The following is a 15,942-nucleotide window of genomic DNA, read 5'->3' on the forward strand; positions in this document are numbered from 1 at the left end:
ACAGAATAGTATTATTGGACCCATCGACTAGAAAATCGACAGACGGCACTGCAACCTAGTTTTTTTCTAGTATTTAAATATTGCGCTAGTTTCGTATGGTATAGTTTTTTTTAATATTACGAATGAAATAATAAATAATTAATGTAGATGCCTAACGCCTATTATGTTTAGTATCAAGAGGTCAAAATTCTATTAGCCTATCTGCTGCATCACGACGTAGCAGAATAATAATATAACACTTAATGTGTAAGAAAACAAGACTACATGTGTGCAAACATTTAATCCAAAACAAGATTATGTGGATTTGCGAAATAAATGGTATTTGAATATAAAATATTATATTATTATCATATTATAATGCCGTGCAATAAGTGCCCAGATTTTCCCGTTATTTACATCAGATGTGATTTCATAATTCTCAGTAATGAAATATAATTGTCATCCGGTCTACATCCATTGCATTGTGTCGGAAAACTCTCATGTACCTACTTAACTGTTTTACAAGCTGTGAGTGTATGTATTTACTGACAGTGACGTGCTGTATGGTTGGTTACCAAGTAGTGTTGCCAACGGTCGTTGACCAAAAAACTACCATATTATATCGTGGGGTTACTGCCAAAAGTTGGTAAATTTACAATTTAGGTATTTAGAGTTTAGCAGCGGATTATGTGTCTATTATAAGCAAATGTATGATAGAAAAAAATATCATCCGATATACAGCACATAAAGCAAAAAGATATTAGTATTTTGATTTTGATTTTAGAGGGCATGTCAAACTTCAAATTGTAATTACTCCATAACTTTCCAGACTTAATAACTTTTGGCAGTACTTGACCCAAAACAGTTAATTATTATTATAAAATAAACTATGTAGTTATCAGAAAAAAATGCTAGATTTTTCAAAATTCACAAGTAGGTACTTATAGAAACAACTATTCCAAAAAAAATATTAATATCATAATTACGTAATATGGAAGATTAAAGAAGAATGCATTATTTCACAACTAATAAATATTATGCCATATGTACAAGAACAAAAATACTGTGTTACATTAATTTATTTTGCAAAAAAGCCATCATATCAATTTTAAAGTAGTAATATTTAAGCGGTGTCCAAATAAGCTAGGTTTAACACCATGCGACAGATGCGTACTTTATAAGTTAGCTTGCGTATTCAAAAATGCTAAATCTGACAAGAAAAATGCCAAGATGGCAACGCTTTTACTGTGTCTACATAATAATTATTATGTAGGTTATTTCTGTAGCCAGCAACTACACGATCCAAGTCCAATTTTAGACTCAGTGAGTTATGCACAGAGTGACATCTTAAGTTGATATAAAACTAAAGACAGTGTAAGATATATTGTGTTATCTTATCTGAAATGTATAAATTATTTAATATGACAGCTTGAATTACCATTTTCATTCGTAAACAAGGCATATAGACCCCCCACGGAGGAGAAATTATATATATATATATAAACATCTTATGAGGAATGTGTGGGTACCATGCTTTGATGAAATGAACATTGAAAAAAGAGCCATGTACTTGTTTCCAGACGCGAGGTTTGAACGCGCATATATATTCGATTATGGAAAGGGAAAAGGGTGTAATCCACACAAATCCAATTTTACATGAGGCATTAAAACGTTTTTGTTATGGTTTTCGGTCAAGGTTAACATACAAAATAAACATAACCTTGAAGTGCATGATAGTTAATAATTTGGTATTTATATCCCTTATCTAATATTAATTATTGAGTTAATTAAAAAACACAACAAAAATGATGGTTAAGTCGTTTTTCCCTCGTCACTTTATTATAATTACAATAATACACTAAATTTAGATAATAAATCGGCATTTGCAGCTTATATCCTTTGGACACAACGTGTATTTAGTCGTATATACCGTTATTATACAATAAAACCTATTTTGAAAAATTCTGAGGTTTACGTCCTTTTTCCTCTCTAGAGTCTTATGACTTATGAGGATAAATAAATACATATCTTCACAAAATGAACTTCATAAAGAGCCTAAAAAAATACCGATATATGAAAATATTCTTTGATACAATCACGTAGGCAGTTCATGGAAAAAAAACACACCTGTCAATATATCGCTATTTACTTTACGCATTAAGAAACTGTCAACGTGACATATAAACCAGTAATATTTATTATTCAATTCGGATTTTGTATAGGTATGTAGTGAATATAACATACTTATTAAATTTGTTTAAAAATACCTACTATTTCTTCGTAAAAAGTAAGCGATGCCGGCATTTTGACCATATGAGTCGGAAACCACAGACCATTTTGACTACATTTTTACTACAGGCTCTCTCTTTGGCTAAAGTCATATTGTCAACCAATGACATCAATATGGACGAAGCATCTGGAAAAAAAATGACACTCACTTTTTTGTCGGGTCTGCCGAATGGCATAATCTGTTCTAACGCCATTATAATAAAGGTGATATTGCTATAAATTCCCGATGCTTTTTGTCGGGTCTGCCAAATGGTTCGGTTCGAACGGGTTCGCTCAAATGAACATTGACACTAGAAACACTGTTCTAAAGCCATTACAATAAAGATGATATTGCTATAAATTCCCGATGCGTGATATTGCATAATGGAAATTGCGTGACGTCTACCTTTACATGTGCGAATGTCGCTATGCGCAAATTTACTTGCTAGCTACTGTATTGAGTGCGTTGTCCATTAATAATGTCATTGTTGTCAACCCATTTATATTTCGTCGTATGGGAAAATCGTTTTTTGGACAATGTGGTATTTTGATCAACCCGATTAAGTCTTTGCTATCTGGAATTATTTAATTTAATTAGCATTATATGTAAGTATATGAATACCAGAAACTAAATTCATATAAAACTATTAAACATTACGATAAAAATAGCACTTGGTGACAACATGCCACTCGTTCTAAATTAAATTAAAAAATGTTCTGCAATATGATTGAATGATGAGATGTATGCATTTTATTTATTATAAGTAGCAATAAGTAATATGAATGTTATTTAATTAATATTTTTCATACAAGAACATTAATAGCGCCGCAGGTAAAATATTCGTAAATGTCAGTCAATAAACATCTAGGTACCTACATAAGTGTATTAAAAACTTGAAATTCTGGTTGTTAAATTACTGTAAAAACGTGTCCAATAATTATTGTGTATTACCTATTTTTTTAGTCTAACAAATTTTATATAGGTACTTATATAAAAAAATTGTCCAGATTTTATGATTCAAAGCTAGGTATATCTCTTTGAAGCTCATTATATTCTGCTTCTCTACATATCCGATCCGACATATTTACTACATATTTATATTTTTTACTTATGCACTGAGAAAGTACTTTCCTTTAGTGTCCAATAACTATAATCATCACCCTAAATAAAATAAAATACTTATGTCAAAAATAATACATCAATACTATTAATATATTTTTTAAATCTTTTGTAAGTATATATAAATGAAACAAAAATCATCTAATTATTATACTTCATTGTTAAAAATAATTATATATCTAATAATAATCATTTGTTTACTTATAGAACGCTCATTTTCTAACCATTATTATTAATAAGTGTAAGTTTTCCGTTGAATTACAAAAATATTCATTCTTATTATTTATAAAATTTTACTTAGGTACTTAAATTTAAAAGTTCATAGATAAATACTTTAATCCACAACATTCTATATTGACAGATTTGACGATATAATCATAACCACAAACGTGTTAATTGTCTATGAATTAATGGATGGTGGCATAGATATAAAATAACATATAGGTAAATAAGTAGGTAGGTAAAAATATTTTACTAAGTATTTATGACAAACTCTCATTGTAATGAAAATTCGACCGCACGTCACTCTTGAAAACTCATAACGACATAATATCATAAAGAGATACTTTGATAAAAATACCTGTTAACACACATACATACCGACCAATATACATTTTACATGACTGTCATATGATATTATCATTTTAATGAAGCAATGCTAGGAAAATCATAAATCTGTGCAACTAAGTATTTACTAATAGTATAAGCTGATATTGATAAATGTTTCCAAACACACATTAAATTATGTATGAATCGTAAAGTTTTAGGCAATATTATGACCAAGAAATTGAATATTATGTCATTGGTAAGTAACCAGTTTTAATATCGGGCTGTGACATCAACTTAATGCTTGTTGCATTGTATCTCAAAAGATTAATGAATATCAAATAAATACATAGCATTTACATAAAATATTTAGCATTATTAAGAATAAAATTCATGAAAAGTATAATGAGTTGTTTTTACCATCACGTCACGTGAACACGCGTCAATTCACGGTAAGCTCACGCCAAAATTGTACAAAATAATGTCGTTTTACTTGATATTCAAATGTATTATAACCACACTGAAGTCATTTCACGCGTATCATGCCACACAACCAACCTCACGTGTGATAGATCGTTGTTTTCTATAAATTTAAACAATTTTGAGTCACGTGATTTTACGTAGATATCTTTAATTTTAGTAGTTTGTTATAACTTGTTTACACAGGTTTAGTGCGAATCATTAGTACGTACTCACTAATGCTTAATGAATTAGTAATAAGACTAATAAGCATTAGTATTCGGTCTATTTACAGGCATGTAAATAAGTGGGTGTAGCGAATACCGCCCGTGTAAACAAGCCCTTGATAAGTAGCTCCAACTGGCAGATACATAATAATTGACACAATGTTTTGTAAGTTGTCAGTTTTTATTATTGAATGTTCTGATGGTTCTAGCGTATGAGCTCACGTGACGTGATGATAGTGTGTTTCTACGTTTAGTTGAACGGTGCCCAGGAATATGGCGAAATCTTATTATATGCACACACTTTTATAATTTTAGAGTTCATTTGCCAAGTATATTATCTTTTATCGTGTTAATCCAAGGTAAAATCTGATTATATCTTTAATAAAATTTAAGTGCCCGTCTGTGTCCTGTGATAAATTTGCTTTCTGGTCAACGCTTTTGGCGTGTATTTTCCCTCAGCACAATATAAGGTTTGTTTGTTTATTCCGTTATAATATATGTAATTCAAAACGGTACTTACTGGTGCCAATTTTAGGACTTTAGGTTATTATTTTCGTAGTAATTTAATATTTTACCTACAAGTGCAATATTTTTAACATATCGTTATGTAACTAATTTATAAATAAATATTATTGTTTGTTTTTTATTTATTAAATAGAAACACTTCCGGTTTTAGTATTTATTCAGAGTTCACAGAGATTAATCAGCAATAACAGAGAATACGTCAAACGGTACACGAAAACAGATTATCAATGACTCGCTCGACCAAATAACCAGATGAATTTGACAAAGGATTAGTTCAGTTCAGGTAGGTATCACATTTGACAACTAGAAACCACACTTATCACTAGAAACGAATCTCGATAGTTTAAGGTGCTTAGTTTCAAAATAGAGGACCTGTATGATCACATGGGTTAGAGCTAATCAGACTAAGCTGACTGGCTGTAAGACTGTGAGAGATAAAAATTATGGAGTTAACATCGAGTTAAATCCTAATCTGTCTACATAGCGCTTGCGGTGTCCAGTCAATGGGTAGCGCTATCTATGGGTGTATTTTGAAATCGCGCCGCTACAATGTGTTCATAAACTTTAGCTTGCCCACTCCACACGCAAATTATGGCACCCAATACTTATGTCTTCAAAATTTTACTAGCTATCTGTTATTACTCCCAATGGGAGCAAATGTTGTGTGGTGTGACCTATTCTATTTAGTATTTAAACATAAAATTGTTACAGTAGACATTTTAAAGTATGGTTTAATATTACAAAGAATGGAATAATATACCTGTAAACCTGTATGTTAACATATAATTTGTAAATAGGTTAATAAACGTTTAGTATGTCAATTTATACACATTTTAATTAGATGAGCAGTTCTAAAATCTATGCTTGGAAAAGACTGAATGACAATTTATCATAAGTTGACAGAGAAAATACATTTTAAAAATACTGATTGCACCCAATGTGTTCTACTGAGTTTCAATTATGCCATCACATGCCTGCAGATAGATCGAAGCCCCCCTTCGATATAGTCGCACCTAAAAATCTATATCTAATCAGCTAACATCTTTGGATTTAAAATTCGTAGCAATCAAGAACATATTTTAAAATGACACTTAACACTGATTATATTTGGTTGTCATATAAGCAAGTGACAGTAGGAGGATTTTTTTTTAAATGTTAGGTACTTATATCAAATGAGTGGGAATCAAAATATGTATTGCATTTTGAATTAGGAATGTTGCTTATTATAAAAAATAAAATATATTCTCGTATATCTGAAGATATCTCTTAATATGATTATAATATGTATATATTATAATGTATATTACATATGAAAAATAGGTAGATACAACATAATGTTTTTGTTAGGTATTTCACAACTTAATGTAAGAAGGTCACTTGTAAAAAGTAGATGAAATGAACACGTCAGATGAACATGGCAGATTCTGAGAGGAGTGATATCCACATTTATTACCATAACCAGATTCACAAATTAACATATTTTGGTTGATTGAATATTTAGTCATAAATGATGTCTACCTCACTTGTTTATCGAATAATTATTTTTACAATATTGAGGAAAAAACAACAACATAATTATTATAATACTAAGTTTTTCGAGACGTTTTACATTTTAAAACAACTAAAGAGCTACAACGAAAACTAGTTAACTATCCTCTCAAATTGATTGTATTGTGTTAGTAAATCTACATCACCACTAAGTCATTGATATATTTTGATGAGTTAACAAGTGGGTAATAACAATAATAATAATAATAATATATCTTGCATTTAGTGGCGTGCGGTCCATAGATGCTGTAAATGCGAAGCATCTCCAGGAATAATCGATAAAGTAGTAAGTATACTTACTACTTTATATTAAATATATACTATATATATATATATAATACCTAAATATATAATACCGCAGTTCCACACACATACTACTTCATCTACGTACCACCAAATAGTAAGTATATACATATTGTGATTTTAATTTAACAGCATCCCTACAGGAAAAAGTCACCGTTCGCCACTATTACATATACATACTCGAAACACGTGTATATACAACTTTATACAATAAAGGCGACAAGCTAATTCTTTATAATTATTAACAATTCAATTTACTAAAACTAAGATTAATTTATATTTTTCTTAAACTTGAAATTTTTTGAATTTCACACGTGTTTCGTTTACGTTTTAACCTTTTTCAATTATGTTGTGAATATAAAGTGGATACAATCGCATATAAAATCCATCATAAATAACCAACTATCAAAACAAGTACGTAGGTGCTGAATCTCGCATTGAAAGTTTATAATTATGTTCTCAGCTTTAGAGGTTTTGTTGTACAATAAAATAAAAACGTGCTTTGTATATTTTTGATTCCTATAGAAACAAAGTCATCACTATCCATCAAATTATCAAATTAACATTATATTTATGTACGTATGAAGATAAAACTTATGAATACAACTTGTTTTACAACCCTTTATGTTTCTATGTGCCTCATATTATAATTTATTAATTTCTGATCTAACATTTTATTAGTACATATTATTAAAAATATAATCGTATTTTTTATTCAGATCACAATAAATTTATTAACAACTAGATATCAAGACATGTAGATTTTTTTTTATATTGAATGAATAATTTCGGACAAACCACGCACAATAATATGTCAGTTTTGTTTATAATTTTATTTTTATTGAGTAACTTAATTATTATGCACTAAATAGCCATAATATAATAAATAAAAAATAACTCACCTCCACAAAGTTTTTTAAAAAATCCAGTAAATCGTTTACAACAGCACATAATATTTTTATAATATTACTAAGCAATATTATATTACTATCAATAGTTCAAAATACACTATTTTTTTTTTTAATTAATCTTCCTAAATATTATTATAATTAAAACTATTCACGAACATGTGTTTAACTTAATTTGTCAAATGTTTCAGAATATTTGTTATATTCACAATAAGTTAAAAAACGTTTTGAGTAGATTTTAAATTCAATTTTAGAACAACAAAACTGTCACACATTTCTGGTAGTAACTAATTAAGTAGATAGTTTTGACTAGTTTCACATTTTCAACTAAAATACTAACAATGTCAAAAGAATTGGACGTTGGTGTTTTTATCTGTTTACATTTTGCACTGATTATTATTTAACATTTTCGACATTAACAACATTGAAATTGTATATTTTTGTAGCTAAGGGTACGTAAAAAAACTACACAATAATATTATTATTATTGCTATTCAAAGATGTACAATTTCGTGGGCGAAAATTTTCAGATCGCGATCACAGCTGTACACAAAAGTTATTTTCAAATCTATTTAGGTACGTTATACAAGCTTTCGCGAAAATAGGGCGGCACTTTTCCTTTTTAATAATATGTCACGTAACAGTGTGTCTTTAGCCATACGTGCATTTAAATAAAGAACAGTGTTCGGCGAAAACTGATTAAAATTAGCGGCAAAACGATAGTTTCAAAACAAACGTAACATCGTATTTTTACGTCACAGCGGTCGACACGTCTCTCAGCGAGCGTGTCTGGCGTAAACTAAACTAAAAACAAAACCGACAAATCTGACAGCGCACAACAGCTGTGTTAATACAAATTCGAGTTGTAACGTTTTAGTACCATTGATACTATACTTTTAATATAACTCAGAGTTTCCCAAATAAATTTAGTCGTGAAACCCTTTTATATGTTGTACAATATAACGGAAACCCTTAAATATATTTGACGTAACATAAAAATAATTATTCTAAATCAAATACACTACATAATATTTATTTTATTCAACGAATAATTGACAAGATTTGAGAATGTAACATTCTATATAATATTATAATAATAATTCTATATAAATGATGTATTATACATTCTATATAATACATAATTTGGCAACACCTCAGACATAGGTATACTTAGGATGCCCGTAGGTTAATTATTGGTTAAAACCAATGACATTAATATGGACGAAGCATCTGAAAAAAAATGACACTCACTTTTTTGGTCGGGTCTGCCGAATAGCACAATCTGTTCTAACGCCATTACAATAAAGGTGATATTGCTATAAATTCCCGAAACTTTTTGTCGGGTCTGCCGAATGGTTCGGTTCGAACAGGTTCGCTCAAACAAACATTGATACTAGAAACACTGTTCTAACGCCGTTACAATAAAGGTGATATTGCTATAAATTCCCGAAGCGTGATATCGCATAATGGACATTGCGTGACGTCTATCTATGCACGTGCGAATGCTACTATGGGCGAATTTACTTGCTAGCTACTGTACTGAGTGCGTCGTCCATTAATAATGTCATTGGTTGAAACACATTGGCGCGAATCCAGTGGTAACAGGTTCAAGTTCCGTCTGGCATCGTATTTTTTCAAAATGTATTTTTATAGCAGATATAATTATATCTGAAGTGTATTCAAATTAAGTGTATTAATCAAACACTTTTATATTAAAAGCAACTACACGCTTTGTTTTCTTTCATGTTTCATTCTCACTGTTTCCCCTAATTAAATGTTTTTTTACCGTGTCCGATCCAAAGAAGATCAAATTGACCTGTTTTTTTACGAGAAGTACATGTTAGCGACTTGTTTAACCTATTAGATTCATACTCTGGTTCAAATACACATTGAAAAACAACATAGGCCTAGGATTTGAACCCCCGACCCACGATATTATAAACTGACAAGGTAACCGCTCGGCCATCGTGGGAGAATCAAATATTATATTTATTATCATTCGTATAAAAAAAAAAAACACAAAAAGTCAGCATGCATTAATTAAATTAACAAGATCTAATATTTTCTAATAGTATTTTGATTTCTTATTCTGCGTGTATTACTGTTTAACTTCAAAGTTTATTCTTTTAACCAAAGTGTCCATATTCGTTGTGTATTTAAATGTCAATAATTTAAAATTCAAAGTTTATGTAAGTATAACATTGAACTTTTTACAGTGAAACTATATAGCCAAGAGGTGTAAATTTGTTTAATGGAAATCTAAATTTAAGGGCATTCTATGATGAGAACAACACTCATTGCGCTCTCTTTGTCACACTCGCAGTATTAGTCAATCGAGGGAGTGGCTAACATCTGTAATACCCTACATATTTATATATTTGGATTTACCAGTTGTTTGCTACGGTTAGAATGAGGTGGACTACGATTTACGCAGTATTAAATGGATACTTGGTAATAAAATTTAATCTTCAATTATTTTGTATGATATTATATTATATTATATGTAATCTAGTACATTTACCAATATAATTATTACGCTATTATATCATTTATTTTCGTTATACCATTCACAAGTCGTGATACTTTCCCATGTGGTTTTCTTTAAACTAGCCAAGATATTGCAATGTCTAAATCAAGTGTTAGCATCCATTTATCGTAAAAACAAAAATCTCTTTATACAAACCTCCTCTCTGTGGAAGCCCATCTTATTCGGATCGGACCATGGCTTGAAGAAAAACAAATACAGAACGAATGTAAAAATGGCCTGCTTGGATTCGTAAATTCCACTCTAACAGTGCGTGTTCTACACACAAAAACCTTTTTTTTACTAAACTAATAATTAAAATGCACAAATTGGTATTTCAAAAAATCGAACGATTTTTAAAGTATGCGTACAGCGCGTGTAACCACGATAAGACTACTTATGTTAAATTTAATGACACCACTGATTTATAGACGGAGCAGTACAGCTGTTTGCGAGTTTAATATTTCATGGTGTCGTAGTATATAGATAATAATATTATTATATAATATGTAGGATTGTACGGACGTACGACAATGTAGACAAAGGCAGTTTAATACACAAGACGTGCAGCAAAAGTGACCTGACCCAAAAAATCCAAAAATTGTTTCATGTGACAAATATAAATGTAGATATCTTTAATTTTTTAAAGTTTATTATTTCACGGAACTATTAATTTTAAAATATGGAACCGCATTTGGAAAACGCTGAGTGTAGTTCAATATTCGCAATTCGATCGATTGAAAGGATTGCTCTTGTCCGTCCACTTTCCTGGTGAAAACTTTCAAGTATGATTCAGTGAAATGATGCTATTGGCAACACTATTTTTTCATTAATTTAAATGGTAATATTCTACGTTTATTAGTACTATTTTGAATTTATAAATTTTGCCACTTTCCAATAAATGGACAACAGTAAGTTACAACTGTTTTTTAATTCCGTAAAAAATGCGATAATATAGATCCAGTATCCACCAATGAAAAAAGTTTAGGTTGAAAATTGAAAAAGAATAATTCGTAAAAATAACGCATAATCAATATTTCTCGGTGACACTGCAGTGCCCTTTCGATATTCAGGTCGACGTCGTGAGAATTTGTGTAATTAATCATTACAGTTTATTTTAATATTTACAAAATGACAATTTTACATTTGATAGCCCATGCTTGTAATTGTGATTCACCCCCAATCGACAATGTCATTGTGACGTTTTTCGTGATAATTTTTATAAAAATAGCATGCCGTTGTACCTAGAAAATTTACTACCTCATCAGTCATTCTTTTATTAAAATTTTCAGTACTACAACACCTATATTAACGTACACAGTTTCAACTTTTAAACCTATTTTGCCAGCTAATAAAAAATGTTGTTATTAATTGCAGTAAAACAAAATATAGGTATACCAATATGTACATATGTACTTACATCCAAATAATTTGGACTCCAGAGTCTAGAATCTAGAATATAGGATGAGCAATATAAGCATTCAGAATTAGTAAGTAATCTGGATGGAAGTTAGATTTTTGAATGGAACGATTTAACGTGAGGACACGTTTATTATTTTCTTCTTCCGTTGGTAGCCCTAATAACAAAATGGTGGCTGGTGTTCTGGTTTTAAGTATGTTGCTTTATTTACATAAACTACGTACGTACACAATTATGTATAAAATTACGTATAAAATTGAAGAGAAAGTATCATTACACGGGTATTTATAACTAAATTTTATAATATTTAATCATCTGATTTGATAAGTCAATACATCACCTTGGATGGTCTAACTTAATATAAGTATATAATAAATATTAGATTTGGGCAGATGTAACAAACTGGACTTCATTATCGATAAATGAAATCTTTTGTATTCGCGGGTGGTTTTCAAATATTCGATGCATGCCAGAATTCTCTCGTGAATATCATCTGTAAGGGATCTTGGTATTACGTTTGACATTAAATTCACATTTAGTGGCCATATGGTTACCATTTGTAAAAAGGCGCTACAACTGTATTCGTTTTGCGAAGTTCTTGCGTCTTTTCGGATGTTACGGTTTTCAAAATTCTTTTATAATTCCTTAGTTCGAAGAAGGCTTGAGAGTGGCTCTATTGTTTAGGCACCACATCAGTTGACGTACAGCGCTCGAAATGGAAACTTTTACGAACCAGAGAGCTCGATAGTTTTACGAAAATATCAACTATATTATACTATACTACATTAATTGTAAATGTGTTTATAAAAATAAGTGTTATTTTTTTTTATTATTTGCAATATCTAGCACAGACAGTCAAATTAATATTTTCACGAGACGGAGCGATAACTTTGTCGATTTTACGAACCGGAACGGCGCTCCGGTGCGTTCCGGTCCGTTTCGAGCCCTGTTAACGTACCACCTTACGGTAGAGGGGGTTCAGAATAAATTCTTAAGTCTCATGTACTTATTATATTATCCATATCTTAGGATATTATCCATGGTTTTATCCAACTAACTTTCTCTTAGATGAGTTGACATACTGAAGTCAAAAAGTCAGAACAGATCTTTATGGCCACGTACTTTTTCAGACTTGTATGCAGTGTAAATGCAAACACTGCCATTCTTGGTAGTGTTGATATGTGTGTCCCTGAGATGTGTATCTTAGAAGTCGAGAACATAAGTTGTTTTTTCTCCCAATGTGCAGAACTAACCTGCTATTGGCAATGCCAATTCGGTGGGCAACAACTGTGTTCATATATATTCCATCTACATGAGGATGAATTTAGATAAACGTTGTTTTATAAATTCGTGAAATAGTGTTTACTTAGTAGTACTTCTGTGTACTTCAGAATTTGTGTATTTACTCTTTAACTAATATTGCTTTAAAATAATGTTTAACAATAAATTAAATTTCAAAAACAAAATATATGCCACATTAGTAAACATGTATATTTCTCTAGGGAGTGCATTGATTAGTCTCGCACTCCTCGCTAAAAGTGCACTACGACCACATAGGTAATTGACGGTCGCATATAAATTCAAATTCTTCAGGATGTCGTGATTGAAAACCATCCCTCGTGAAAGAAGAAAAGGGCAAATCGTTTGATGAACTAACGAAAGGAAAAGAGCAGATATTTCGTCTGGATGCGCTTTGCAACAAGCTTGTAGGAAACTTCATAATTGCATATTCAAGAATCCTACTCATAAAGTGGACCCGTGGTGGACTAATTTTTTGAGTGACAGGATCAAATAGCTTGGTGTCATTTCCCTCCATTTTTGAAAGTGAAAAACATGCTGTCACTTTTATTTTGTTCTCTGGTTTTTCGTCTGGATCTTAGGACTTGGAGGTGAACAAATAACGCACCGGAATTCTTTTGGAAACGGCAAGGTATATTTACGTTAATATTATATCATAGTTACATTTTTAATAATTTATTTTACGGAGGACGAAATGTGTGTGTTTACTGTTTGGCTGTTTGCAGCATATTACCCGCCATCTTGTGTTTCGCTTTCAACGAGAGCGGCGACGTTGCAATATTTTTCAACCGTCATAAGCTACGGCATTGCCGGCTCTATTATTTATTATTTATTTTCGTAATCAGCGCTTTACTATTTGTTGGATTTGATACCGACTCGGTCCTCTCCAGATACACAGAGACATCCCCAAATGGGGACCATACGGGGGTGTAACATTGGGCTAATATCTAACAACCATTCCTCGTAAACGAGTCAGTTCACAATATTATAACATTGACTATGACAGTTATTTATTTTAATTGTCATCACTCACTTTTCGTGACACAGCCTAAGTTTCCAATTTACACACATTATCGATAGGTGAGCCCTTTCAATTGCAAAACAAATCTTATTTTATTTCTAAATAATCCGCCACTAATGAGAAGTGAATAATTATTGAATATTGTGTAAAATGGAGTGACTTGTTCAGATTTTGAAACCCAATTAATTACTAATATTCCGATAATAAGTAAACGGTAAATAACAACTACGTATTTGTCGTAGCAATGAAACCTTTTTTTGCAGAATATCTAATTAATATAATTAATATCTAATTTAAACCAGGAAACTACAGTACCTCGGCCAAATTATGAGAGGACAAAAATACAGCATTCCCCAACTAGTCATTCAAGGAAAGATCCATGGGAAGCGTATCAGAGGACGGCGCCGCATTTCGTGGCTTAAGAACCTCCGTGATTGGTACGAGTGCACCTCCACGGAACTGTTCCGGGTAGCAGACGACAAAGATAAAATCGCCTTCATGGTAGCCGACCTCCGCTAGGGGATGTCACAATAAGAAGAAGAATCTAATTAGTAATAATACATATTTAAAAACATTAAAATAATATTAATACTTTCGACCGAAGGTACTTGATGGAATTTGAATTAAAATTCTAATGGATTCAAGCTCATTGTACAGAGCTTGAATCCATTAGAATATAAAAATAAGTTTATTTATTAATTCAATCTTGTCTGCCCAACACAAGACACTGGATTGGTATTAAAGGAGCTGTTTCACACAACAGGGAGTACTTCCTGAAAATTTTCCGTCAGAGTGAACAACCTGACGAGAAAAAAAATCGAAATTGAAATCAACCAACAATACAATAAATTGAACAGGCTAACGTACTGCGACATAGGAATTTTATTAACCATCACAACTACTTAATATTCACATTTAAATTCCGCCAATAATGGCAAACATCACTACTGTAATTTAAAATAAAAGGAATGACACTATTAACTTTGATTCGTAGATAGCGTCATGATCTCTCCAAATTTTAGTCTTGACGTACTTGTACTTGCCAATAATATACTAATGATGGTATTTATTAACAGTACATAATGTTTGAAAACACCTCAGATGCGTAGTTACGAATTTTTTACATGGTTAGTACCTATTTTAGTTAGTAGTTTAATTGGTTATGCTCTCATCTGGATTGTGGTAGACGTGAGATCGAGTCACAGACGGTCCACGATTTTTTCAAGGATTTTTATAATAATATGAATGTTTTTATGCTGTTTCGATTAATAAGTATATTATAATACAAGATTAAAACTGGTGGTAGGTATTCCTTGTAAATAAAATTTAATATATTTCACTACAAATGATAAATAACGTGTATTTGGTTTATGTATTTTAACTTGTTTCAGTAAACTTAATATTGAAAAATGTTTAAAAGTAGTAAGAAATAAAAGTCACTAAAAAACTTCTTTTCCTCGGCCTCCTTTTGATGTCGTTTTATAGAAAGCAACAAAACTTTCGATTTTTATATACTCGTATAAACCTACATAAGTAATTAACTCTAAATGCCATAAGTAAATTCACACGCACATAGTTTGTAAAATATATTTTAACCGGCAACGTGAAAAGAATGAAAACTTTTAAATAAGTAAATTCATATTTTCAATATTATATTTAATTCTCCTTTATCCCAGTACAACTATGTACAATTTATTGTTGACATTTTCATACATTTACAAGTACCATCTTAAAGCTGTTGAAATTTATGTGTTCTTTATTGAAGAAGATTTTTTCAACATCTTTAAGGACTAAT

At 30.8% G+C, this 15,942-nt stretch overlaps 1 protein-coding gene across 4 annotated transcripts in view; it reads right to left on the reverse strand.

The window, feature by feature from the left end:
* Positions 1 to 15,942, reverse strand: part of LOC147073853 (uncharacterized) — a 185,545-nt gene that overhangs the window by 149,561 nt on the left and 20,042 nt on the right. The window contains exon 1 of one of the 4 annotated variants that reach the window (XM_085944931.1): positions 7,878 to 8,684. The exons of the other annotated variants lie outside the window; for them this stretch is intronic. Coding sequence (XP_085801057.1) covers positions 7,878 to 7,926 — 49 coding nt within the window. The 5' untranslated portion in view covers positions 7,927 to 8,684. Of the gene's footprint in view, positions 1 to 7,877; positions 8,685 to 15,942 lie in introns of those variants that run through there. 4 annotated transcript variants of the gene reach the window in all.

This window comes from Rhyacophila brunnea, unplaced genomic scaffold (genome assembly GCF_057557595.1).
Source record: "Rhyacophila brunnea isolate RB1 unplaced genomic scaffold, BYU_Rbru_1.0 scaffold_17, whole genome shotgun sequence".
Lineage (NCBI taxonomy): Eukaryota > Metazoa > Arthropoda > Insecta > Trichoptera > Rhyacophilidae > Rhyacophila > Rhyacophila brunnea.